Source organism: Mesocricetus auratus, unplaced genomic scaffold (assembly GCF_017639785.1).
Source record: "Mesocricetus auratus isolate SY011 unplaced genomic scaffold, BCM_Maur_2.0 Super-Scaffold_100676, whole genome shotgun sequence".
NCBI classification, from domain to species: Eukaryota; Metazoa; Chordata; class Mammalia; order Rodentia; family Cricetidae; genus Mesocricetus; species Mesocricetus auratus.
In genome coordinates, this window is record NW_024429266.1 from 22,688,455 (window position 1) to 22,715,337 (window position 26,883).

General features: G+C 40.0%; 1 protein-coding gene across 1 annotated transcript in view; it reads right to left on the reverse strand.

Annotated features, from left to right (window-relative positions):
- Positions 1-542: 542 nt before the first annotated feature.
- Positions 543-26,883, reverse strand: part of Rgs5 (regulator of G protein signaling 5) — a 39,578-nt gene continuing 13,237 nt past the window's right edge. Inside the window, exons 2-5 of the mRNA XM_005071422.4 lie at positions 18,759-18,869; positions 12,766-12,827; positions 5,631-5,797; positions 543-4,092 (exon numbers count right to left, since the gene is read on the reverse strand). Of these exons, the coding sequence (XP_005071479.1) occupies positions 3,931-4,092; positions 5,631-5,797; positions 12,766-12,827; positions 18,759-18,869 (502 nt within the window). The 3' untranslated portion in view covers positions 543-3,930. The remainder of the gene's footprint in view (positions 4,093-5,630; positions 5,798-12,765; positions 12,828-18,758; positions 18,870-26,883) is intronic.

Consider the following 26,883-nt stretch of genomic DNA (forward strand, 5'->3'; position numbering starts at 1 on the left):
ATTTATCGCCTCCAATTTCCTTTTCATTTTTCACACGAGCTTTGCCCTTCTATCCAGTCCCAATTCCACCAGGTGTGACTGTAACTCCTCATCTAAATTATCTTAGAATCAGATTCAAAATCATGGGATTTGAAGTGTTCGCAGTGACTCTGGGATTTATGCCTTTTCACCAATATGTGGAAAGAAAAGAATTACTATGTGCACTGGATATTACAGGATTCAAACTAACCACATTCTCAGCCTGCTTCTCACAAGGCCAGCAGCTGGGTCAACAGGTGATTTCTACCCCACCCTAAGGAGAAGTGGTCACTAGGAGATTCAATACTTCGTATTTTTTGCTTTCTGAGTTTTGTTTAGCAGCCTCTTTTGGGATGACTCTTGTTGGTGGGGATCCCTTCCATGGATCAAAATTTCACATGTTGTAAGTAGTGTGGAGAAGAAATTATCCTTTCCTAAGGAAAAAATGCTTCCTGAAACAATGTTTGGAAGTCAAGAGAATGTGGGAAACCATTCCATAGATAAGTATTTAATATAATATGTGATTTCTGTTATAGGTTAATATTTATTTTATTATCAGTAAGAGTGAGTTACATACCAAAAAAGAGTGAGTTACATATTACACAAAATATTGGATACAGTTAACAGAAAACAAACATAATTGGTCCAGAATTTAAAACTTATGAGTAAAATGTCGGTACAGGACTTACTAAAGCCTCTCATTTCTATTCCATTCTACCCTCAAAAAACGACTTCCCAAGCTGTAGAATTTAAAAAAAATCCAAAACTGCATTCTTTTACGTTCCTTTACGTCCTGATGATTTCATGACAGAATATTTGTCAAACATTATTGAGGTTACTTTCCTCCTGTGGCATGTTTCTCAGCATCCCCCTTTATTTTGGCTATGCTTTTGCCTGTACCTCTTCCTAGACAGGAACTTAAGTGCTCTTAACATATTCATTATTACTGAAGTACAGTGAGACACAATGTTTCAGAGAGGGAAGAGAGGAGGGTAAGTGATTGAGGAGGAAAAAGGCATGTCAAATGAGGGAAGGGATAACTTGTAAGAAGCATGTTTAACTGGATATGAGTACGATGGCTACATAGCTTCTCTACTTGATGTATATGATTAATAGTAAACAGTTAATTAAGAATAAAACTCCAAAGATTCTGACTATGTGTTGTAGTCACCATTCTCTCCTATAAGCTTCCATTTAGTGTCCCGGATATATCCAGTGGTGAAAGTCAACCTTTTCAGTCCCACAGTGGTTACTGGGGCTACAGGAAACTTTTCTTTGGTTATCAATTGCTCTCCTTAGCCACTGGACTTATTTAGGGAAAGTGTGTTTAACAGTAGAAGTGACTTTTAAATTGTTCACCAGAGGGCTTTGTACTAAGAGGATGTTAAATGGGTGCTAGAATGCTTGTAGAATAGAGGGAAACTCAATGCTCGAGAGCCTTTACACCACGACTCTATATCCCAAACCTGCCTAGAGTTCCTTAGCTCTGGGGTTTGGATGCTTGGCTGCTCCAAACTGGCCCCTCCACTCCCTGCTTCCTGGCACCCACAGGTTTAATGGAATAGAAGCCCTCCATAGTTGCTATTTTCTCTAGTCCGTTTCCTGTAGGATTTTAAGATGAACGTCTTTGCCTTGCCTCATTGTGAGCCTGAAATGCCTTTCTGCAAACCCCCAGGATAACAGTATGATACAGTTTGGTCTTCTTTCACACTGGGCTGTTCCTCTCTGTTTCCTAGTCAGAGGGCTAATATCACAGGACTGGGCACTTACTTCTTTGCTATTTCCTCTTTCTGCTTTATTCCCCTTCTCCTTGTGTCCCATTATCTTTCAAATCTGCTAAATTCCCAGGAAGTGATGCAAATGCCTGTTAAGTTTCAGGAGTGAAAGTCATTCCTCCAAATTGACTAGCCACTTAAGCAATTCTTAAACCACCACTTGTGTGATGGAATAGTTTGGCAAAACCCTAGAAAGGAGTGCTTATTAGTTTATTAATTGATTTGTTAATGGATGCCCACTGCTGTTCAGTAAGTAATCTAATTCTTGTTGGAATGGATTTTATACAGAGAATGCATCAGTCAAGTGAAATCCGTAGATGGGATAAAAGAAAAACTTGTTTTTTCATTAAGTTCATCTCCTGAATTTGAAATGAAAAATTGCTTAAAGTCCAAATTATACATTAAATGATGATGGTGCTTGGAGTATGAGAAGAGAATAAAATATTTCCATGCATTTGAGTCTGCCTTTCAAAAGGTGTCCTCTATATAGAAGTGTGTGTGTGTGTGTGTGTGTCTGTTTACATTAACTACCCTGTTCTAACAGACACACATGAGACACAGCCTCCTCAGTTTCTTTTGAACTGATGGTCTCTTTTTGCCGATTTGATTTAAATATCAATGTGACCCTCAATCCAGAACTATATCAAACTCAGACAGAAACCCAGATTATGGGTCAGTTCCGAGGCTAATCATAGGCTTCCTTCAAGAACAAGAAGCGAATCCTCTTGTCCATTGATCACAATTTAGTCCCAACACTTCCCTACATGCCAGACCCACGTTCAGCCATGGCTGTGCTCTCTGGAAGAGTGAGACACAAGTACCACAGGCTCACACACTAAGTTTCATACTTTCTCACACAATTTGCTCAAGGGAAGCTGGAGAGCAGGGGGAGGAGGGGGAAGGAATGCTAAATAAGTGCTACACATTCTTTTCCTCCAAAGGTCATCCCACTTTTTCTAATTTCTCAGATTTAAAAGAATGTATTTTCTTCTTGTTACCATAGAAACCGCTACTAACACAGAGAGTTCTTTCCTCCAAAAAGTTTCTAAGCCAACTTTAACACATTTGGTTTCTCTTTTGGAGCCAGAATACTTACCTCCCATCTACTGCCTTATATGTTAGAAGAATATATATATATGTGTGTATATATTGCTTTAAATTTAAAGTTATATAGAGATACAGATATATAATGAGGCCATTGACTACTGAAGCTCTCTTTTGTAGCCTCACAGCACTGCCCTTGAGGCGTCCTTCCTGCCCACCTCACCCTCCGCTGACAAGCCTAGCCACTCACACAGTGTGCAAGCATGGCCAATCGAGGTCTCCAAAACAGGAGCCATGTAAGTGAATTTGTAACTCTTTTGGGAATTTTCAGACATTTTGATATTTCCACTAGTATGAATAAAATATTTAAAGTCAAAATTGTTTTCATTACTCAAGAAATAGTTCAATTAGGTTTTTGGGGTACTTAGCATTTCTAATCGAGAGAGTCAAAGGCTGACTTGGAGGTGTGAGAGCTGAATTTAAATGAAATCTCTTCAGATTGATTTTGTAAAGCATACTCTATTCATTGTATCTCTTCTTTAGAATGTCCAGCTAATACAAAGGTATTCTAGGAGGGAGAGCTCAGTATGGTAAATAATGTGCTTGCTTAAAAATCAAGTGATGGCAGCCTTATGGACATCTCCCTGCTTTTTACTAGCTGAATTCAGAAATCATTAGAGGATGAGAATTAAAACAATAAAGAAAACCAACCAAATCCCCTTGAAAGGGGACCCTTGCTTCTTTTTGTCTTTTCAGCCCAGTTAAAGAACAATCTATCACCTATACTTTTCACAGACAGTTTTACATTAAACAAGATTTTTTTTCAGTGACTCAGTCGAGCAGAAACTTGGTAGACAGACCTTCATTATAAAGCAGTCAGAAAGAAGAAATAGGAGTGAAGGCCCTTAGGAGACAACAGATCCACCTCCAAGTCAACACAAGCAAAAGAGTTAGCAACACAGTCTAGGATTTGCCTTTGGATATCTTGGACAAAGCTGTTATAGGAAAATGTGCAGGACTAGGGGGATGCTGTGTTATTACAGAAGATGAAACTCAACTCACAGGGTGGATTTTTTGAAGCCTGATCAGATTACTACTTGATTAACTCCTTATAAAACTCAGAGCGCACAAAGCGGGGCAGCGAATCCTTCTCCATCAGGGCATGGATTCTTTTCTGGGCTAGATCAAAACTTCTCGGGGAAGGTTCCACCAGGTTCTTCATGGTGATGTCTTTAGTGAAATGGTCGATGTTCACCTGTGGGCCAGGAAACATGGTTACTGAGTCTGCTTAGGCTTCAGGTTTGATGAGGGTGCCAGAGCGACAGAATTCTCACCATCGAGAGGCAAGGTAGAAGGGATGGCATGCAAAGAAAGAAAGACCACTGCTGTTTCAGAAAGTGTGGGGTGAGGCAACTGGTGCTGCAGTGAACACGTGACTTGGATTCCGATTCACCTGGCATTAGACGCCTACCAGGTGTCCTCCAACAGTAGCCAATCTATGCATATGTTATTTCATCGTTCAACAACGTAAGAAAAAAATACATATATATATACATTAAATATATATATATTAAATGTCTCGAGATCATCTCTCTGACAAGTGCTTTATCAAATGGACTTGAATGCAGGTAAACTAATGCTTGATTTCACAGACTTTCTACTCATTAGGCTTCCTGCCTTCTGATGACAGCAAAGAACACTTGGTGGCCAGGGACCCTTGGCATAGTTTTAGAACCAATCTTTGTCAAAAACAAGCCAGAAAGCAGCAGTTTAACCATAAAACAAACAGGGATGAACCAGTGCTTGGTCTACTGTGTGGTTAGTCTGTACCAGAGGATTAAATCTGGGACCTGCCGATGCTAACAAAGTGCTCTGCCATTCCCACTGTATCTCCACACCCACGTCTGTCTCTTGAAAGGACCAGCTAAGGATACTACACAGACAAAGGAATAAATATCTCAGGTTGCCTCCATAAGATTTATTATATAAGCAAAAGAAAACAGATGAGAGGAATCTTTCCCTTTACAGATCATCTATAATAGATCACTGACTACTCAAAGGGCTCAATCAGTCGTCTCTGTGCTTTACTTCAAACCTTGTTGATAATTCAATGTCCACATTGGAGTCAAGAGAACCATGTGGGACTACAGGACCTGACCAGATGGACAGGTCTGGCTGTGGCCATTCTGGATTTTTCAAAAAGCTTTCCAGTTTGGTTTCATCAATGGCAAAGATAAGCACAGACAGACTTCCTGAAACCTGAACATACCTGGTCTTCTGCAGTCTATTAGTGGTATATTTGTTGGCTTTAAATACTTTTTGCACTGTTATCTTGTATTATTTGGTACTAGTGAATGGAAGTCCTGTTGCCCCAACAAAGGACAGTTGTCAAAGGCTGGATTCACTGGCATCAATTAGTTGGCATTCATGTGTTTTTTTTACATCTACTCTTTGTTTAATTCTCATAACTTTACATTTCAAAGGGAAGAAACTGGATCCTACATTTCATCCCAAACTTAACATTGGTTTCCTTCTTACTTAAGGTTGGTTGCATGGTACTGAAGAGATGCTCCAATAGGCATTGGTTACAGAGTGGTTTGTACAGCATTTAAGTCAAATGTGCTTGACTCCGTAACACTGCCCTTGTATTCAGTAGGTACTTCCTGGTACTTACAAACACAGTACTGTACTTATAAGTACAGTAGCCTTTAGCTCCAAATATTGTGCCTGGGAGTGTGCTGATCTGACTCTTAAGTGAATGCACTCAGCCACCTGCCCTCCCCCAGTACCAACCTCTTTAGGAGCCTCAGTCTGGATGAATTCTTCATAAATTTGCTTTGCCTTCTCCGCCATTTTGACTGGGGACTTGATCTTCTTATAATCCTCACAGGCAACCCAGAACTCAAGGTTTTCCTCACTGAATTCAGACTTCAGGAAGCTCTTGAAGGTGGCAAGTCCATCTAAGAATTAAAATGTCGGTAGGAGGATTTCATTCATTGATTTGACAAGCTATAGCTAAATAACTCAATTTTGCTTCCGGTATATACACTCTGCCATTGATTTAAAAATCTTACAAATGGAAACTCATCTAATTCTCACTGTATACCCGAAGAGCAGGAACTATAAGTGTCCTGTTTTGTAAGTGAGGTGACAGAAGGCAAGTGACTGCTCCAAAATGTCTAGCAACTAAGTGCAGGCTATCTGATTCTGCAGTCTCTCACACATTTATCCATTACCTAAGCCACTTCTCAAGAGAAGTGTGGCTCTGTTTCTTGGAACAGGATCTCTCCATTAGGAGTCCTCTTCCCTCCTGCACTTGAACTGAGAGAAAAAACATGAGGCTAGAACCAAGATGCTGGAGACGATATGGAAAGATTTGACTATATCCTCATCTGCCTTTATCACTCCATTCAAATGGAGGCAAGCTGGGACAGAGATGCAGAGGCAAGGGAGAGCAGCTCTGCTTATCATCCACTCGGACACTGGACAGAGGGTGTCACCTCACTGTCTTTTACACAAGTGAATGCAGTATACATTCAAGTGACAAGTGTTTATGACACTGAGGAGTCTCATCAGTACTGATAACATTCAGGATACACATCAATTCCAAAGAAAACTTTTGTTTTTAGTAGTGAAAACTGAATTAAGAGCCTCATGCATACTACACACGCACTCTACACAAAACTATATTCTTAGCCCCAAAGAACATCTTGGTTTGTTAAAAAATAAGTGATATTTACAATGACTGTCAGAAACTATTATCTTGTTTCCTCTTTTTGCAGGTGAATTTTGAGTGATCACAATTTATCACTTTGGTAAATGAAATAAGCTTAGTTCCCCAGCAGAGTTCAGAGATTCCAAGGAAAGTAGAGAGAAAAAAATGGAGAGACTCATTGAACATCTATACAATAAAAACTGCTGAAGAGAAGATATGGAGTGACAGCAGGAACCCAAGTTCAGTTCACACTCGGGGAGGTAGAATAGGAGTATTCAAATTGATATCTGAACAAACGGACCAGGTGAAGTTGTCACATACAGTTATTGTGCCCACCAGTAAATCTTATGTCAGTCAGTGTTTAGATGACACCAAATGTAATAGAACAACTGTGAGTCTGTGAACAGTTGTAGGTGTTATTTGTGTACATATGATAATTCCTGAGCCCTACCCTTTCCTGCTTCCTTCCCACCCAAATGGTAGATGGAGAAAGCTCATGAAGAGGATTTAACAAGGTATAGGAGATAAATAAAGAAAAACAAATCCAAATGTATGCTGTTCCCTTCTTCTTTAAATAAGGAATGTGCATGTGCATATGCGTGTCTATGCATTAAACTGTTTGACCAAGATCCTAACTGTATCTATAAGCAGTGAAATATGCTATTATGAAGGAAAATGAATATGCTATTATGAAGGAAGGAGAGGAAACAATTCCAGTGTCCACAGGCTATGTAAAGGTCACAGTCTTGGCAACGTGGTCTGGTGTGCCATTTGCCTTCCAAGACAGAAGTCAGAAATGACGGCCGCCAACTTCAGGGTATAGGCTTCCCCTTATGTGCCTCCACCAGGACATGTTTACATTCCATTATTTCTGTTTAGGTAATATATCCACATTGTAAATTCCTTTTTGACCTAATTTCAATCCACTTCTCTTTTTCTTGAACACTTGTTGCTCTCTTGTCTATTGACTGTAAATTTCCATTTGTTGGTCATTATCTATTGAATAACACAAAATAAATGTGATGAAAAAACCATTGATACAGGGCCATTTGTGTGTGTGTGTGTTCGTGTGTATATGTGTGCTGATACATGTGTTGTGCTTGGATGCTGGTGCACATGTGGAGGCCCAGGGTTGATGCTAAGACTCGTCATTGCCCTTCCTCCTTACTCTTTGAGATAGGAAGTCTCAGTCAGACCCGGAGTTTGCTGATGAGGCTAATCTCACTGGGCAGCTTGCTCCAGGGATCCCCTGGCTCTGCCTTCTGAGTTTGGAATTTCCTCTGGGTCAGCAATCCCACTTGGTAGTTACATGAGTTCTGGGGATCCAAACTCTGATCCTTTAAGTTACATGACAAGGCAGCACTTAACCACTGAGCTATCTTCTTAGTACATTTTTATTCCTCCCATGCTGTTCATGGTCTTCCCTGTAGCCACACTCAATTTGGAAGGAAAAGAATGGCCAGGCTGAAAATAAACTGGGATTAGGTTCAGTAGTGGTTTCAGGACTCAAGAAAGACACTTGGCAATTTAGTCTTTCCTCTGCCCTTCTAGAACACTGTCATCAAACATCTGGGAACATGAGTAGGCATGAACAACAGTCCTTGTCTCTTCAACAGTTTTCTCTACTCACATTTCTTCTTCTTATCCCCAGTGTAGTTTCTACTGTGTTACTAATCATAATTTAGTGCTAACTGAAATTCAATATGATCTATGAAATCAGCATATCCCTCCACAGAAATAAAGAACATGAACTTTAAAAGAAAGTAAATACCCCAATTTTGTTATTGTTACAGTATTGAGTGTCATAGGCAAGTTATCTGGCTCTCGATATAATGGATTCTTTTCCCTGAAAATAGAAATGGTTGTTGCATTTAAGAAATAAGAAAGAAATAAGACCCAGTTTTATCATTGTAATGGCTAAACTTCTGGATGCTCTCGATTACAATGGAAAAACTCTCAAGTCACCTTTTAGCTATCAGGAAATGGGGTCATAGAAGCAGCCATTCAACCAGATCTCAGACTGCAGAGGACAAAGATTTTCATGGAATGTGCTTGTGGCAAACTCTCAGTTCCACGGCCCCACAACCTCGCCTCCTTGCAGCCCTGCAGCTCCACAGCTCCACAGTCTCATACATCATCAGACATCGGAGTCACCCATTCCATGTCTATGTAAAATTTTGAGAAGATCAATCCTTCAAAACATTGTTATTTCAGACTCATGGAATCTTAGCGCTCGGTTCACAGCAGGAAATGAACTTGTGAACCAGCTTTCTGTCTCAGAGACCCATGAATACTGGTTTCATCTCTCTGGTGAATTCCACAATACTACTGCAAGGCTTTTTGTCAATGTATGCACTTTAAACCGAAACACATAAAACAGCATTATGCCCTGCTTGTGTGGGAGCCGTTTAAACCTACTCTTTCTCCCATCTAGCTTTTGGCACATAGGTTATAGCACTGCCTTTTCTACACTCTGTTTTTTTTTTTATTGGTCCTTTCCTTAGAGACTTTTTCTGTTGAATTCTCATTCCCTCTGCATGTATCTTTTTTGAGTCAGAGTTGGAAAGATTCTAGGCCAAATATCTCTGTTCTACAAGGTACACAAATCTTTCTTACCCCACTTATTTTACCTGTGGACTTCACAATATGGAACCCTGAGAAAGCACTACGTGGCCTGTATGAGCCAGCACAGAGCCTCAAATTATCTCTCAGCATACCCAGGCGTCCCACTATTCATGACTCTGATGAAATCCATCTGATGACTGGCCATAAGCATTCTGCGGGTATGGTGCCCATACATCATATGGCAGCTATACATTATAACCTCAGAGCTGGCCCTAATAAGTGATAGCAATTTTTTATATTAGACAAATCAAAGTAGCAGCTTTATATAAGGGGAAGAGGGACCACCTATAAAACCCCTTGGAGAATAAAAGGAACATTAAATAAATCCTAGAATTTAAGCCAGATGGTTATAAAATATTGAAAATGAGATTAGTACAAATAGATTATCATAGATGGATTGGGGGAGGATACTGGAATAGCATTGGTAATTTATAAAAACCATGGCACGATTTATCAGTTCAAAGCTTAGACTTTAGAACCAAGATTGCTTAGTGGCAAATCTTGACACACTTCATTATGAAATAACATGTACAAGTCATTTAGTCTATTGGAAACTCTGTCGCTTTGTATGTTACATGCAAATTCTGATGAAACCTGCATGACAGTACTGTGGTAAGGGACTAAATAATTCACACATGGCTTTTATATGCTGCCAAGCATAATTTTCATGAAGTTCAGTACACACTGGCTTTCTTCATCATTATTTATACCAAATTAAATGTTGCCTCATCTGTGACATCATCTTATTCCCACTGCCACCTGCTCACTCTTGGAGACTTTGTCAAATGGAGGGGAGACATCACTCTCCTTTTCCCCCCAATTGCTACTATCTGCTTGTTCAGTCATCTTTTCCATGAGACTGTTAATTATCTGAGTTTTCCTTATCTTCACTTCCCCTTTCCTACCTCCCTCCTCAAATATATGTCCCTCATACGTAATGGCAGGTCTCAATGAACTATGAAATCCAACCCCCAAGACCAAAGAGCATGAACTTTAAGGGGAAGTAAATAACCCAACTTTGTTACTGTTACAGTATTGTATGTCATAGGCAAGCTACCTAGCTCTCTGAATAATGGATTCTTTATCTAAAAAATAGAAATGGTTGCTGTACTTAAGTTTCAGGATTATTGTAATCACTAAATAGAAGAATATATGCAAATTTCTTAGAATGGATATGTGAACAAGTCATACATGAAAATGAAAATATCTTTCATATCACTTTTATTATTATCATTGTCATAAGTGAAAAGCGTGGCATCCATCGGTGAGGTAATGAGGATGATGAATCAGGACATAGAATGAGGAAAACTGAAAAGCAAAGAAGAAGCCAAGGCAGGCTGTGAAGACGGGAACTGAAGCCTGGATGCAGCTGCATTGTGCCCCAAGGGACAGTCCAGCCCATGGGGGTGTCTGAGGAAATGCTCTGACCTTTTGCAACTCTTGGGAAAAGAGGACCCAAATAAAAACTGTACTGTCACAGACTGGCTTTATCCCTGTGTGCTCTTAAAAATGCTCGTGTGTGAGAATCCTTGTCCCTGACGGTGCTAGGGTGAAATTATGTAAGCTCCCATGTGCAATCTATTTTTGTTTTTAAAGATCAACATACTTGTTATGTGCCCTATAGACCTGACAAATGAAAACAGATGGCTCCTGTTTTAGAATTGAAGGCAAAACTTATAAGAATGCAATGTAGTTTAAGAACAAAGCCAAAGACCCCAAGTGATTAAATATCATCTTTAGGGCCAGTGAGAAGGCTCAGCTGGTGAAAGCATTGGCAGGGCCAACCTGATGAGTTGTGTGCCAGAAACCTCAGTGAAAAGAGACAGCCAACTCCTGAAAGGTGCCCTCTGGTCTCCCCACACACATGCATGTACATACACACGCGTGCGGGTACACACACACACACACACAATCATGCACACATTACTAATACATCAAATAATTTAAAAATGAATTTGAGTACATAGATCCTTGATAATGAGAAAAGATTGAACAACAGCTTGTCTAGAATTTATTTCTACCACAGAAAAGTTTGATTTAATGAATGCTTGGGTAACTCTATCAACTCTGAGAGGCAATGGCCTATATTAATACAAAGAATTCCAAATGATCCTTATGAAACAGCAAAAATGCTTCCCCTACCCCTTCAGTTTTGGGGTGTGTGTGTGTGTGTGTGTGTGTGTGTGTGTGTGTGTGTTTGGTTTTGCTAATTCTTTTAAGGCAACATCCTATTCTATAGTTCAGATGGGTCCAGACCTCACCATGTGTCCCAAGCCAGCCTTCAACTCACAGAAATCCTATTGTCTCAGACTCCCAAGTGCTTGAATTACAGGTATGAGCCACCATTTCCAACTTTAAAGGTTTAAATTTCTCAAGTCAAGCATCCAGAAAGGGATCATTATGTTTCAAGTAGTACATGTTTTTATGTATCTGCCTTTCTTACTTGTTTTACATCAATCACAGCTAATATCAGTTATTTCTGATTATAGATTCTTAGTTTCAGTAGATTCAAAAATAATGTGTTGTAAGAGATACTGAACAGCTTGGTTTGCAGTTATCCATGAAGCATAGTGTCAGGTATGCAGGTAACAGGCCATGAATTGCTTTTCTAGAATGATGATGCCGAAATGTCTGGATGCTGGCATAAAACTGTTTGGGCATATCTAGTCCTCCTCAGGAATGACTAGACATAAAAAGAGCAGAGACAGAACAGAAAGAAAGACATAGAGAAAGAAGAGTCACAGAGAGACTCAGAGAGAAGAGACAGTGAAATATATAATGCAGAAGCGATGGGCAGGCAGTAATAACACACAGGCTATCTTACCTGTTGGGTCTTTCATACCCATAACTTAAGACCTTTTATTGATGGAGCTAGAGTGAATGGAGAGGTATCACATTGAAGGAAAACATTGGCTAAAATAGCTATGGAATGCTTTTCCATGTATTACTTTGAAGAAATTATGCATATATATAAACAAATGCACGGATACGAGCGTAATTTCTTCTCTGAGAAGTAGAAAATATTGCTGTGAAATCCTCAAACCTCAAATTCACATTAAGATAATCATCTCTTTGTAATTGTAAAGACTTTGGCTCCTCAACAAAGTTAAGGTATTAATGTTACCTACTTCTGGCTTAGCCCTCACCTTTACCTTATTTATTCTAATAGCCCTTGTCCCCTTAAAATCAAAATGTACAGTGTGAGTGAAAAGAATTGCAAATGGACACATTGATATCTTCCCTCTTAAGAATTCTAAAAACAGTTCTTCTAACTTTTGTTTCTTTATAACAGCAGTGACTAGACCTTTCTAGGCTACTTAACATTCCTAATTTATCAGCTCACCATGTCAAAATGCTATTGGCCCCTAAATTACTGGAGTAAGATGAATGGATAAATACAAATATTTTTGTTCTACATGGCTGTTCTACATTCATGGAGTTTATAGGTCCCAAGAAACAAACTCAATTAACTTGCTCATTCATTCAAAAACACATTCACTGAACACCTTGTATGCGTCAGGCCACGATGAAGGAAGCTGCTTTGTGTCTGTTCCTAGTCTGAACCTTGTGAGAACCATGTGGACTTACAGTTGTTGTGGAGAAGTTTGTCCAGGGAATGGCGCCACTGCAGGACCTCGTCCAGCGAGGGCCTAAATCAAGGATAAGGACAGAGAAGGGTGACAGTGTAAGAAGGAAGCTAACCACAGGCATGATAATGAATGTACTTGTCATAACTACCAATTGTCTTCTCCCATCAGAATGTACCAAGGTGAGCTGCTGAGGGAAAATAGCTTTGTCTTCCTGGGTTCACAGTGCTTGTACCCTTGAATCACTACATTTGATCTTCATCATCCAATTAAAGCAGACTGGCAATACATTCATCATGAGATGAAGTTGATGAAGGGTTTTTTTTCCCAATGTCTTAGATGGTTTAGTAACTGTTCAGGACAATTCAGAAGCCTTCATGTTTCTGCTTTTTGTGAAATAATACCTTTGGGCATTTAAATCATTGACATTAGCAACTGATGTCACTGAGACAATTTTCAATCTGTATTTTATTTCCCAGGCATATGCATCCTCATTTTTATTTCTATAAAGAATCCAAGATGGGGTAAGTCTTTCAGGTCCAGTGTTATTGTGACCATCCCCTAACCTCTCTTTGTAGGACATGTGTGAATGAAAATTTTATTTCAGTTTTTCAAATGTATGTCTTCTGTCTTTAAAAGATAAGTAAAAAAACAGGGAAAACAAATCATGTGGAATAAACTTAGATGGGTTCTGCTTTCCTAGTGAGACACATAAATATCATACTGAAAGCATAACATTTCTCACAAATGTATTTCTAACAATTGGACTACCATCCCTTTCCCCATGGTTACTATAAAGGAGCAGAAAGAAGAGAAATGGGCATCAATAAGGCTAACAAATATGCACCCATATCTTTTCCATTAATTTCAATGGTAATCACAGTTATGGTCAATAATACCCTTTTGTTCATGTTGCTTCATACCAAACACTTTTCATATATATATATATATATATATGTGTGTGTGTGTGTGTGTGTGTATGTGTGTGTGTGTGTATTGTAACCTATATTATATATAGAATTTTTCCTATATATCATATATAGGAATAACATATATATTGTTCTGCATACACATATTCACAATGTGTTCAATACTTTACATATACATAACAGACAACCATCAAGTCCAGATATTCTCAGAATCAAGAGCCCATTATACAATGGAACAACAGAAACTAACTCAGAGCAAAGGGTAGGCCTGGTTCACTCTCTGAGCCTCCTGATTTTATAAATATTCTCATAAAATGAAATAGCTTTTACTGCACTTCCTCTTTGGTTAGCATAAAGACACACAGGAAGAAACAATACCATGACCAGGTGCCCTGGATTTAAACATGTTACCAATGCAATTTGTCCCAAATGGTCTCATTATAAAGCCAAGTAATGGTCAATATCAGCAGCACATCACGGCCAAGATTAAATTCCTGAAAGGGACATGTGCCCAGCCTGCTTAGGGGTGAAATTAGTTCAATTGATTTAAGGGCGTAGTTGACAAGACAGATCCCCCCACAGCATGTAGCCCAGTGTTCTGATTACCAGTCTAGGAGGTAACAGGTTCATCCTGTCCTGATTCTCAGAATTTGCCAGCCCTCATTAAGTGTGACTTCTTTGGAAACAAGATAGATGCAGACCTAAATAGCCAATGAGCATCCTGGTCATCAAGGCCATTGCTGACCACAGAGGGTGAGCACAGAGTCTCCTCTCCCTGTGTGGGTGTGAGTGACAGGGAGGAAGCTAGCTTAGATGAAAGACAAGATAAACATTTATAGAAGTGATTGACTATGTGTTTTATAATGCCCAGTGCAAATGCCACCTGATTCAGGAAGTGACCGCATTGGTTTGGAAATGACAGCTTTTTCCATTCTTAACTGCTTTTCGCTTGCTGGATAGTTCACAGGCTAATAGCACACACAACCCCTGCAAAGGTCATGTTTCATTCCTAGAGAACTTTCCCATTCTTTCCTATGCCCACAGCATCAGTCTGAAGTAATAAGTGAGTTTGGCTGCAAAGACCAAAGATATATGTTCAATTTGGGGTCTGAATATGGACATTAAAATGTGGTAAATAATTCACCTATAGTTTCCATCTGTTGGCTATTGGATAAAGACTCAGTCCATGTTCATGGACTTTATGGTTCATGAGCAAAATATACTGTGTAGGAATCTTTTAATAAACAGGTGCCAAATTGATAGGTAACCAAAATCTAGCTTAGTCTACCCAGAGTCAGCCTTGTCAAAAGCCATAGATGATTCACTGTTTAGATTTGAATGAACAGAGTCATAATTACTGCTACATCTGCTGGAAATACTGGCCAGTATTAGTCCCGGGGAAGAATTTAACTCAGGAGCACCAATGGCTGAATTTTGTAGGCATGGTACCTCTTGGTTTTAGTTTGGTTGATAGTCTATACAGTGTCTGGTATATACTTGATTATCCTTGATCATGTTTTCCCATATCCCTGCTTTTGACAAGAAAACAAACCTTGAGTTCATTGGTGTCATTTATGAGAGCCTGCTATGCTCTTCCTTCCTGTCCTATAGTGCACACACAGGCTCAAGTCCATGCCTATTTACTGAACCCTTAAGGACCCCATGGTCAATGGTACTCTTGGCCTAATGAATAAGTTAAATACTTCTGAAGTTCCTGTTCTTTATATCTATAAAATTGTACGTATTTCCTTTCAAGGCTCACTCTGCAGTTAACTAGGTTAACTCTGAAGGAACACACAGGATAATGTGCTGTAACTTTTGTTATTAGCTAGGGTTTGGACTAGTTATTTGTGGAGGCCATTCTGGGGTTTTAAAGTGGTAAACACATTAAGATCAATACATTCAGCTAAAAATTGATAACAGATGTCAACAAGGAGGGACATTTAGAATATAAAAACCTACTTGAAAGAGTGTCTGTCCCTGACATTTTGTAATTCGGCACATTAAAAGCTATACTGTTATTACAAACTCAATGTATATGGCTTCCAAATTCTGGTTATTATTCATTCTTATAACCTGCAGCAGAGCTTTTGGGAATTTGGAGGGTGGGAAGAGCAGGAAAGGGAGAGGGAGGACACAGGACCATGAATTAAGGAAGTGAGTCCTAATAAAGAGGAAGCCATGACAAAACAAGTCAACTCTTCAGAGAAGTCAAACATCCAGGGACAATACCTTCATCAAGGATGGAAGACTTATGGAGCAGATGAAAGTTTGCAAGCCTTAGCCAATGAAAGCAAAGAGAAAGAAAGGTGTACCAACTAAAAGGTTAAGAGAGATGTTTTTTTCTAGCATGAATAATAATATTTGTTTTCTCCCAATGGAAGAAGACCCAGGACCAAGTTTTGAACACTAGAATGATAAGAGAAGCTGGGACTTGTCATAAGACTAAGAACAGCTTATTTTCGGCTATTTCGAGGGGGCTCATTTTTTAAAAATCAGACGAGAAGTTAAAATATATTAAAAAATAAAAGTACTTCCTCCAAGCAATTGCCCAAAGAAAATGAGAGAAGCTAAAAATACATACCTTCCACCAAGAGATTTATTTATTTTTCATCAGAAAACATGGGTTTAAAAGAAACCGGGGGGGGGGGGAGGGTAGGATAGGGGGAAGAGGGAATCATAGGCTAGAAGACAGATCAGGCACCATTGTGACCTCTAGTGATCTAAAGGGATGACACCAATTGGCAAGCTAAGCAATAGTGTAGAGACCACCCCGAATGCCCATTCCTGATAATGAACTTGATGTCTATAACCATCCTGGAGCCTCCATCCAGTGACTGATGGAAGCAGAGGCAAACACCCACTGAACTGATCCCAAGGAACCCAGCAACAGAGAGAGAGGAGCAATGAGCAAATTGGCAAAGAATGGGCTGGCAAAAACAGCAGAGGCAGCTGATCTGAACAGGGGAGAGCTCTTGGACCCCAGACCGACAGCTCGGGGGGGCCAGCATGGGACTGATCCAGACCCCTTGAATGTGAGAGTCAGTGAGGAGGCCTGTGCAACCTATGGGGTCCTGAGAAGTGGATCAGTGTTTATCCCTTGAATACTAACAGACATCGTGTGTCCATAACACAAAGAGGGATACTCTCTCAGCCTGGACTCTTGGGGGAGTGCCTGGACCCTACCCTGAGTGAAATGACAGGCTCTAGATATTCCCTATATGGAAGGAATTGGCAATAGGGTGGGAGGATGGAGGGGATGGTGGGGGGGGTGGGAGGAGAGGAGGGAGAGGGAACTGGGATTGACATGTAAAACAAGCTATTTAAAATTAAAATTAAAAAAAAAGAAATACAGAGAAATATGTAAGTGAAGAAATGAGTTTGGCTGAGCCCATGAAGAGCAAGGTCATTCCCTGAAGGTAAAAACAGAGAAATTTACCCAATGTGAAGAGGTAAAATAGTGCATGCGTGTTTGCAAGGAGGACTTGTTCATTTCCAAAGGTTGAAAACAGCAGTCACACACAGTATTCCCCAGGGATGGCAAGGGTTGTTCTTTTCTCAAAAACAAATAATATTTTTGGAAGAAGGGAGGGAATGGAAGACAAGGAGAGTAAATAAGACAATAAATATTAGCCCCGAGTTTTTTCCAACCATTTCTCTCTTGAATCCCTAAGAGCCAAGTAGTTCAAGCGTCTGTGTGGCATTCTAGAGAAGAGATTGAAAGCAGGAAATAGAGAGCTACATTTAAAATGTTAATCTCAACAGATCAATAGTTACCACATTGGTTGCTTCAAAATAGACCTTTTGACCTGCTGGCTATGAAATGTGGTTCTCGTTGCCTACTAGTCCAGGCAGCCTGCTGCTTCACATTGAATTAGTTTCTCCTTTTAAATGTAGAAAATTCAATTATGCCTCACTTCCGGTTTGTGAACACTTTGAAGTAATAAAAGGAGGAAAATGGAAATATCCACTTAGGATGATGGAAAATGACTTTAAAACAGAATAACCCAGTTCTGTATCTCCCAGCCAATCAACTATATTAAATTGAAGGTCATTTGGACAAAGGGTGAGTTGGCCAATTTATACAAATATTAAATTAAAAAAGAGAAGTGGAAGTTAAAAGGGACGTGTACTTTTCCCACACGTCTATGATCTTGAAGCTTTTAGGTAGCAGAAAGAAGGAGTTGGTGTCCTTTTGACTATCTGGCTTCCCTTCATCATTTTCATGGGTACCTCTGTTATAAAGGGAAAATTGAGTGCATCTGTCTAGACAGTAAGGCTCTAGAGAGTTAATGAAAGATGGTAGACAGTGGCGATGGTATGGATGGTGTTACTGAGTCAAAGTAGGTGGACTCATGGGCGTAGCCTCTTGACTTTTTGTAATCATACCTTCTTGCCATGCCTACACTGATGGAAGGGTGGAGGTGAGGTGATTTACACAGCTGAAATTGAGAGACAGAGAACTGTAAAATGCATATGAAGAACATGATTTTTAAGAGCTGGGAAAAGAATGCTTGATTACATTAAGTGGGAACAGCTAGGCAAGTGTTCACACCTCCCTGAAGTTGTAGCTCTTCTGTTGGACCTTGAAGGGAACCTTGTATATTCAAGAAGAAACCATTGAGCCCTAAATTGTCTGCCTTTTCATCAGCATGATGTTGTTCACATTTCCCTCTCAAGGAAAAGGCCTTGGCTATTACTTCCTGCTGAGTATGCAGGACTCATAATTAATTGGATCAGGGTTACTTGACCCAAGCCAATAATTTATCAGATGTTTTGACCTTACAGTCAATAACTCAGTGGCTGGTGCCATTTCATAAAATACAGTTCATCTTTCCAAAGATGAAGCAAGGCTCTGTTTCTTTTAATTCTGCATGTATTTAATGCTAAGATCTATACATGGAAGCACTAAAAATACACTATTTACGAATGGACTCTTTGAGAACTCAAATGATCTTCAGTGAGTAATTGAAAGGGTAGTCCTACAGATGAATGACGATGCTACACACTTGAAAAACAACAATCGTCTGAAGGAAAATGTGAGGAATTCATATTCATGACTCACTTGTGGGTCTTGGCTGGCTTCTCCGGCTTCTCATTATACGGAATGACAAGGTCAACAGCAGAGTCTGGCTTCTGGAGGAGAATTCCCAACTTGATCTTGATTTCCTTGGCCCTGTAAGGATAGATGTCAGAGAACAAGAATGACACATGAGCACACAAATCTAAAACAGTGATTGCTTTCTGTATCAGAGAAAGAAAAATGGGAAGAACCTCATTTGCTTCTTTCATTCCTGTTGCAACAAAAAGAACTTCAAGGTAGAAAATAGGACACCCGAGTTCCAACCATAGTGTTTAGAAGACCAATTAATTTTCACCATGTCATTCCAGTCTTAGTTGTTCTATTCATATTTTCCAATTTCCTTATGGTAGGTAATATAGTCTTGTTCCCATTCCACAGAGTAGAAAACTGAAGGACAGGAAGTTTAAATATCTCAACACAGCCCAGTCAAGTATATGGTGAAACCCAAGCAGTCTGTCTCCAGAATTCTCAAGTAGAATTACTAACTGAACTGTCTAGCCATCTCCTAAAGGCTCTGGCTTTGACCATCAACTAGATGTATTCCATTTGAACAACTGTGATTTTATTTTTACTGCCAAATCTCTGTCACCTTTCTACAAAATGATAGAGTAAAGCTAGGTGTCTTTGTAAGTCACTTCCATTCCTAAAATTTAACTACTTTTGTTTAATTGTTCTAAAAGTCCTTGATCACTGTCCTATTAAAGCTGTTGTAGTGTCCTCCTTGAACAGCCTTCATAGAGGAGAGCGATTTTCAGTGGATGGACTAGGGACTTAATTGTCCTTTAACTTCAGCATTTTAGTGAGCAGATATGGTCAAAATTCTGGATAGTCTTCTATGATTTTCATCCAGTTTTAAAACCAATCTTTGAAGAAAATCTTCATTGTTCTATGCTTTAAACAGACCATGGAAAATGTATACACATCTATATTCTATCTATCTATCATCTATCTGTTATGTATGTATTTATATGGTGTGTGTGTGTGTGTGTGTGTGTGTGTGTGTGTGTGTGTGTTCACATTTTCCAAGTCACATCTATGGAGGTCAGAAGACAACTTTTAGGTGTTAGGACTCTTCTGCCACTTTGTTCTTGGCAAGGTCTTTCATTTCTTTTACTCTGAGTGCCCCAATCAAAATGCTCTTGGAGACTCCAGATAATTCTCCAGTTTCCACCTCCCATCTCACCATGGGAGTGCCAGGTTACAGCTGTGATCCACAGTATCAGGTTTGTTGTGTTTTCCAGGGATGGAACTCAGGCTATCAGGTTGTGTTGAAAGTGCATTTACCAGCTGAGCCATCTTGCCAGCCCTACAATCCTAATTTCAAATACAAATTCCCAGGACACCCCAGACCTGTCTTCCTCTGTCACTGTGGCATTCCACGTGCACTTTGACATAGGGTTTATTGTGTTACCACACTGCATTATGGTTATTGATTTGGGCTTGTTTTCCAAGCTCCATAGAAGAACCCTTTAAAGGTAGGAGTTGAGTCTTAAATGGCATTTAATCCTTGTGCCTGGCACAGTTGCTTGGCAACCTAACAAATATTCAATAGTATTTGTCATGGTGAACTAAAATTATCTTGTTTTTGTTTCTTACCAATCTGTTAACATTTGTCTCCAAGTCAGTGCCAATCATAAGCAAAGCCTCAAAGAGCTATGATGGGGTAACTTTGTAACCAGACAGGATTTTGATAGTGCAAACACACTTTACTTTATGAATAGATATGGCAAAGAGGTGAAGTACATGGCCAAGATTAATAATTAAGCATATTAAAGTCAAAGTTAAAAAATGCCTCTTGTAACTTACAAACCTCACAAATATACAAAATATGATGCTGAAGCTGACTTAAAAATAGTTAACTCTGTGGTATCTTTTCATTTATATTTCTTTTGGCTTCCATTCTTTGTCTAGAAGCTTCTCAGTGAGCAATGCCAGCTCCAGCTCTTTGTAACATCCAGTAGAGCTCAGAGGAACAAAGCGTCATGGTAGAAACTGAAAATGTTCTGATGGGGGTATTATATAACACATTGAGTAAGATAAATCTTCCTTGATTCCAGGCTCTACAAGTTGCCTAAATTATCTGATGTTAAGTTTTTCTGGCTTGGAAGTTGGGGCTGATGAAATGGTAACCTCTGAGACTTTTGTGATGATTCAATGTGCTAACATGTGTGAATCACTAAGAACGGCATTTGGAATATGATTCTACTTCTGTAACATTAGCTTTAAAAGCATACTCATTTTCAACCAGGTTTAACCCATATTTCCAACCTATAAGCACCAAATAGAAGGTCAAAAAACTATATAGGCTATATTTTTAATCACGAAAGCATTCTCAAATATTCTAGCTCTGGAAGTAAGACTATCCATATTATATTATCTGGAATAATATTATTATTGGGAGTTGATGGGGAAATGTATGCAGCACTTGTGACTGCCCTCTGTTGGTCAAAATGTAGCATTATGGTCAGAGATACAAGGTTTATCTACTCTCAATACTCTCAAGCATACTCCACTATCCAGTATGAAGAGAGTCATCTGCCTCTTGGCCTCCATGTGTCTCTTCCTTCATGAACATAAGGAGAACTGTTACCAACATCGACCCTGACACAACACAGCATCCACACACTCTTACATAAACACTAGTGATAAGCTCTCATGTTTGGGCTTTTTTTATTGTTTTGTTGATCCTTTAGAGTTTAGGATTCCTCCTCTTCCCCCCCCTCCTCCACTTCTATTTCTTTGACATTTTCTCCTTTGCTTCATCTTAGTCACCCTCTTTTGTAAAAAGCAGAAAGATACAGGATTATAATCTGTAATGCATGAGTAAAAGTCACGCATTAGAGGGTCGTTAGAACAAATACATCGGGCATTTTAAAAATATTCATTCATTCTTGCATGCATTCATGTGTCTATGTCTCACTGATTTACAAATTGATTATGTTTGCTATCAGTTATCACATAATAAACAAAAAAACAAACACATATAGGCCTTGGTCTTTACTTTCCAGGCGCCTATAGCCTATTGAGGTTTTACAGTGGACTTTCCAAAAGGGAACAGACCATGCAGAGGAAGTCCCAGTTCCCATTAGGGGGAGTCCAGGGAACTTCTCAGAGTAAGCAGAGGCAGAGTTAGAGAATGGCCAGTTGTTGCCCAAATTAGTGAGACTTTTTGTGTTTCTCACACATCTGCTAACACTGATCTTGCTTGGCAGAGAGAAGGCCATGTGAATGATGGACTGCTTGCTTGTGAAATGTGACACAGAGATCAGAATGCTGTATTAAATGAGACCATCTTGTCTCCCTCTTCCCAATGAAAGGGTGACAAGGGACTATCATGCTGCATCTAGCTTGTAGCATATTTGACATGAGTTCAAGAAACAGTAAAAACTAGAGAAAAGGTTCTCCAGAAACACTTCCAAAACCCCAGAAATATCTCATCTGTATCATTTGTTCAGCGGGTTTGGCCTTTTGTGTGTGGAGTGACCCAGAGAAGAAGAGCTGCTGACAGCGTCACCTATCTTTAAAACTCATGTTTTGAGGCTGGGAATGTACCTCAGTTGGTTGAATGTTTACCTACCATGTGAGAAGTCGTGGGTTTCACCATCAGAGCCACATAAACTGGGTGTGGTGGCAAAGGTCTATAATCCCACCACTTAGGAGGCAAAGGCAGGTAGATGAGAAGTTTAGGGTTACTCTTGGCTACATAGCAACCCTGAGATATACAATACTCAGTATATATACACACATGTATGCTTGTGTGTGTGTTCCCCTTCTCGGAGCTGAGAACTACACTGGAACACCAGGCATTCTGTTCCTCTTGTGGTCTCAGGAATGCAAGAGAGGGGAACAGTGTGCTTTGAAAAGCACTGTTTGGGAATCACTGCATTGCTGGCTTAGTACACAGTCTTAAGGGGAGGACATTGGAAAGTAAGCAGAAGTCAACTGACCTTATTTGCAGCCATGCAGTAAAGAATGAATGTTATTGCATTCATGCTCATCAAGCAGTAACTGTTTCAAGTTGACAAATGATAAAGTTCCAGCTAATCTTTGTATCATAAAAAAAACAAAGCAAACAAAAAAGCATGGAGTTACTACTTTGCTGGAGAGTTCCTGGAAAACGGCTTTACCCTCGCTTGCCTTCCCGTCTTGTGGGGATAGCTCAAATCACTGGGAAAACCAAATAAGCTTCAACTTGCTGAATTAGTCTCCCCTTTAAAGATAAACTTGAGTGCATCTGACATCCATTGGATTTCAGAAGCATCTCTATCTGGGAAGGAAAACTTTCTAACTTGTTTACCATGTCAGCCACAATCTCTAGCTTTCTTTGCACACTGGGCATTTTTCCTTGGCTAAATTGCATTAATGCTGATTAACAAGAAATGATTTGTATCTCCTCTGGTCTCCCTTCCCCCTCGTCTTATTATCCTTTTGTGTTACAAGGAGAAAAAAAAACTTGTTTTGAAGCAAAATCAATTGGAAATGCCTGGCTGAGAGCTTAATTAGAGGCTCAGGAAAGTAGTTCTGGAGATGAGTCACACCAAGCTGCAATGGTCTGAATAGTGCAGCCTGTGCAAGGCTAAATCTGCCCCATGTGGGCATGCTGGCCAGGGGAGCCGTAGAACACCTTAGGTCTCCTTGCTAGTGCACTGGTGCAAGCTGTAACCTTCCGAAGCATGTTTGTGCAAGGCCTGCACCAGGACTCACTACCAACAGAAGCCCCGCAGCCTCTTTAGAAATATAACTATATTCAAGAAGATTTGATTGACAGGCCATAGAGAGGCTCAGCTTCCAGATGTTTCAAGGATTAAGATGATGCTTCTGGTCCTAGAGATATTTGGAACAACTCTAAAGGGCACAAATTGTCCACCATGCAAACTATGTTGTAGATGTTTGTTCCATCACTGAAAAATGTGGATGGGATGCAGGTGAAAATTCTATATGCTTTCTTGCTTCCAAAAAACAAGCAATAAATACTATGGAAATGCACACACACATACACACACACACTCACACACGTGTTTGTTCGCTACCATCTTCAGCTGCTCCCCAACTCTGATATCTTCTGAATATTATTGCTAATTTGGTTGACTGGAGAAACATGAAGGCACTAGATGACTGCAAGGACCATAAAATGACTGAGTTTGGATTCTACCTTTAAAGTAACTGGAGATAGAGACAAATGAGGCTGAGGATGAAGCGTGGTGAGTGCCTGCCTAGCATGGGTAAGGGCCAGCGTAGATTTCCAGCCCTAAAAATAAAAACAAGAAAGAAAAGAAAATGGAAAGTGGGGAGAAAACAGGCCAGCAAGACTTAAGTGGAGCATACATTCAGTTATTCATACCACTTACACAGGGTATATTTTAATGAGAAGAGGGTTCTGGAAATAATGCAAGACTACTCCTTATTATGTCAAAGAGACAGAGGGGTCTTCAAGACTCTTGTGCTTGTAATATCTGGCAATCACAGACAGGTTTAATCCTAAACACCATACATATTTCAAATACATCAAAGACAGTCAGTAGGAAGCTTGGATGTGTAGAGCAACATTTTCCAAACAGGTTTCCAAAAGACTTAATCTATTATTATTGGATGGTTAAACTCAATGCAACCCAAATCTGTGTTGCAGATGCCCCCTGCTGATCACAAAGAGGCATGAGCTACAATGGCTGTGGAAAGAACCCTGGATCTGGCTAAGAAAACCCTATACAGGTCGCTTTCCACAAAGGTGAAGAACTATATGCTTCTTGCTTCCTAAAAAAGCAATAAATATCCATGGAAATGCATGAACACACACACACACACACAAGACTGCTTAAAGTCATGATTGACTCTCAAGGCTTTGGATATGGTAGGGCTGGACTATTTGTATGGAGAAAGACTATATCTCTCTGGCCTCTGGCACCTACTACTTCCATCTGGCTAAAATGAAACCACCCACTGTTTTTGTTTTAGCCATCTAATGCAGTGTGGTGCATTAAAATGCATACCTAACTTCTTACCTGATTTACATAATTTATATTTGATACCTTAGGCAAATGACCCTAGGGTTAGTTTGCATAGAATATCCCTTGGTGATGTAAGTGGTAGAAAGGTAAAGAAAGACAGCAAGAAATATACAGTGCCATCGTTGTTAAGGAACTCAGATGTGGCTCCAGCAATGGCAGCTGCTTCCCAAGGCCCATGTGATTAACTCTATTATACAACCTTCTGAACTATAAGATGGTTGAAAACCTGGAATTGATAATGCCAGCTGTCAAATATGGCATATTTATAGAAAACACATTTACCTCTTACGCCCTTCACACTCTGGTTATGTCCCTCCATTTCCTGTCAGACTTAACAACTACTGTCGTTTTTGTGTGTGCAAGCAGTTACCTCAGCTGTACCCAGACTGTTCACACTCCGATGCTTTCTACAGCAAATGCAACAAAGCACTAGTGAGGGGCTCAGTAGATAAAGCACTCACTTTGCAGGCATGAAGAATCTAGAAACTAGGTTTTAAAAACTGTCAGGAACTGTGGCAATGACTTACCATCCCAATTCGGGACAGTGGGAGACAAGTAGTTCCCTAGGTACTCACTGGCCAGCCAGACTTGCCTACTTTATGAATTACAGGCCTGGGAGAGGGCTCTGTCTCAAAAATAAAATAAATAAATAAAACTCCTGAGGGATGGTCACTACACACACACACACACACACACACACACACACACACTCACTCACACAGTCAACAGGACACTTGTTTAAACAAGCTAACTTTTTCACAAGATCAAGGCCATACGCAGTGTCTTCTCCTGACTTGTTTGCTTAACAGACAAGCAAGCAGTGTCTTTGCTGTGTGCCTGTCCCACGCCACACACTACTACTTGTTTGGAAGTCTCCCGTGGAGCAAAGGGCAAAACCAAAGGAGTTAGAAACAACGGAACCTGTTAGCCCATCCCACTTTTAGCTGCCTCCAATTGCTACAGTGGGAGGTGGGTATAGGTCAGGTAGTCACTTCTCCGTGGTCATCTCCTGTTTAGGAAGTTCAGCTCCTGTGGGGCCACCAATAACTATCCCTGCTGATCTGACCAAGATCAATGTTTGGTACAAATAATGGTCTCTCTCTAGTTACAAGAATGAGGCTCAGATTTGGACTGGGAAGCCTATTGTGTTCTCCCTGTTCATGTTAAAGTGAATTTGTAAAGATGCAACTAACCTTTCACTCCTAGAGATGGCACCTATGGCTTGATCCCTGCTTAGCCCCTGATCTGGTCACTGTCTCTGGGGTTTTTTGTCATCTAATATCAACCAAGAGGGCATCAGCATCTCAGCATCTCACTGATCCTATTGTGGGTCAGTGAATTTTTCGTACAAGGCGCAAGCAGAACACAAACAACTGGGACTTTGTTGATATTATGGAATAAATTATATAAACACTTTACATCAGCGTGTTAAGTGTTTGCTCAAAAAGAATGCTCTCAGTTCGGTTTCGCTGTAGGTACAATGGTCTCACTTTCATACACTGATTGTGAAGCTATTGAGAAACAGCCACCCACAACTAACCATTAACATAATTGGTTGCCTACTGAAAATAAACTAGAATTGGTCTTGAATAGATCATCTTATTTTCCAATAGCCACTTATTATCTGAGTTAACTTACACAAGATGTGCAACCCTGGGGCTTAACAACATGATCTGTTAAAATGGGGATAAGATAGAAGATGGGGTAAGAAGTTTCTGTGGTGAGTGCAAGTGATAATGACAGTAAAGGCTGGTCCAGCCTGGTACATAAGCAGGATGCTGTATATGTCAGTTACTGTTCTTATCACCGTTGCAACCACGGTCATCACCACCTTCACCATCACCATTTGTACTTATTTAACATCTGCGCCGCCCCATGCTAGTTCTAACTCCTAACATTCCTTTGACTTGGGGACTTGGAACCCTGAGCTTTTGAAAAAGTGGGTGATGGTGGAGGACTGTATTTGCTTTAGTAACTCTTCTCCACAAAGCACTGAGGAGACACTACAGCTTCTTCCTGATAATGTTGAAAAAATGTTTGAGACACAGAAAGAAACAAAACAGTAGAAGGGGGAGGGAGGGGAGGAAGGAGGGAAGGAGGGA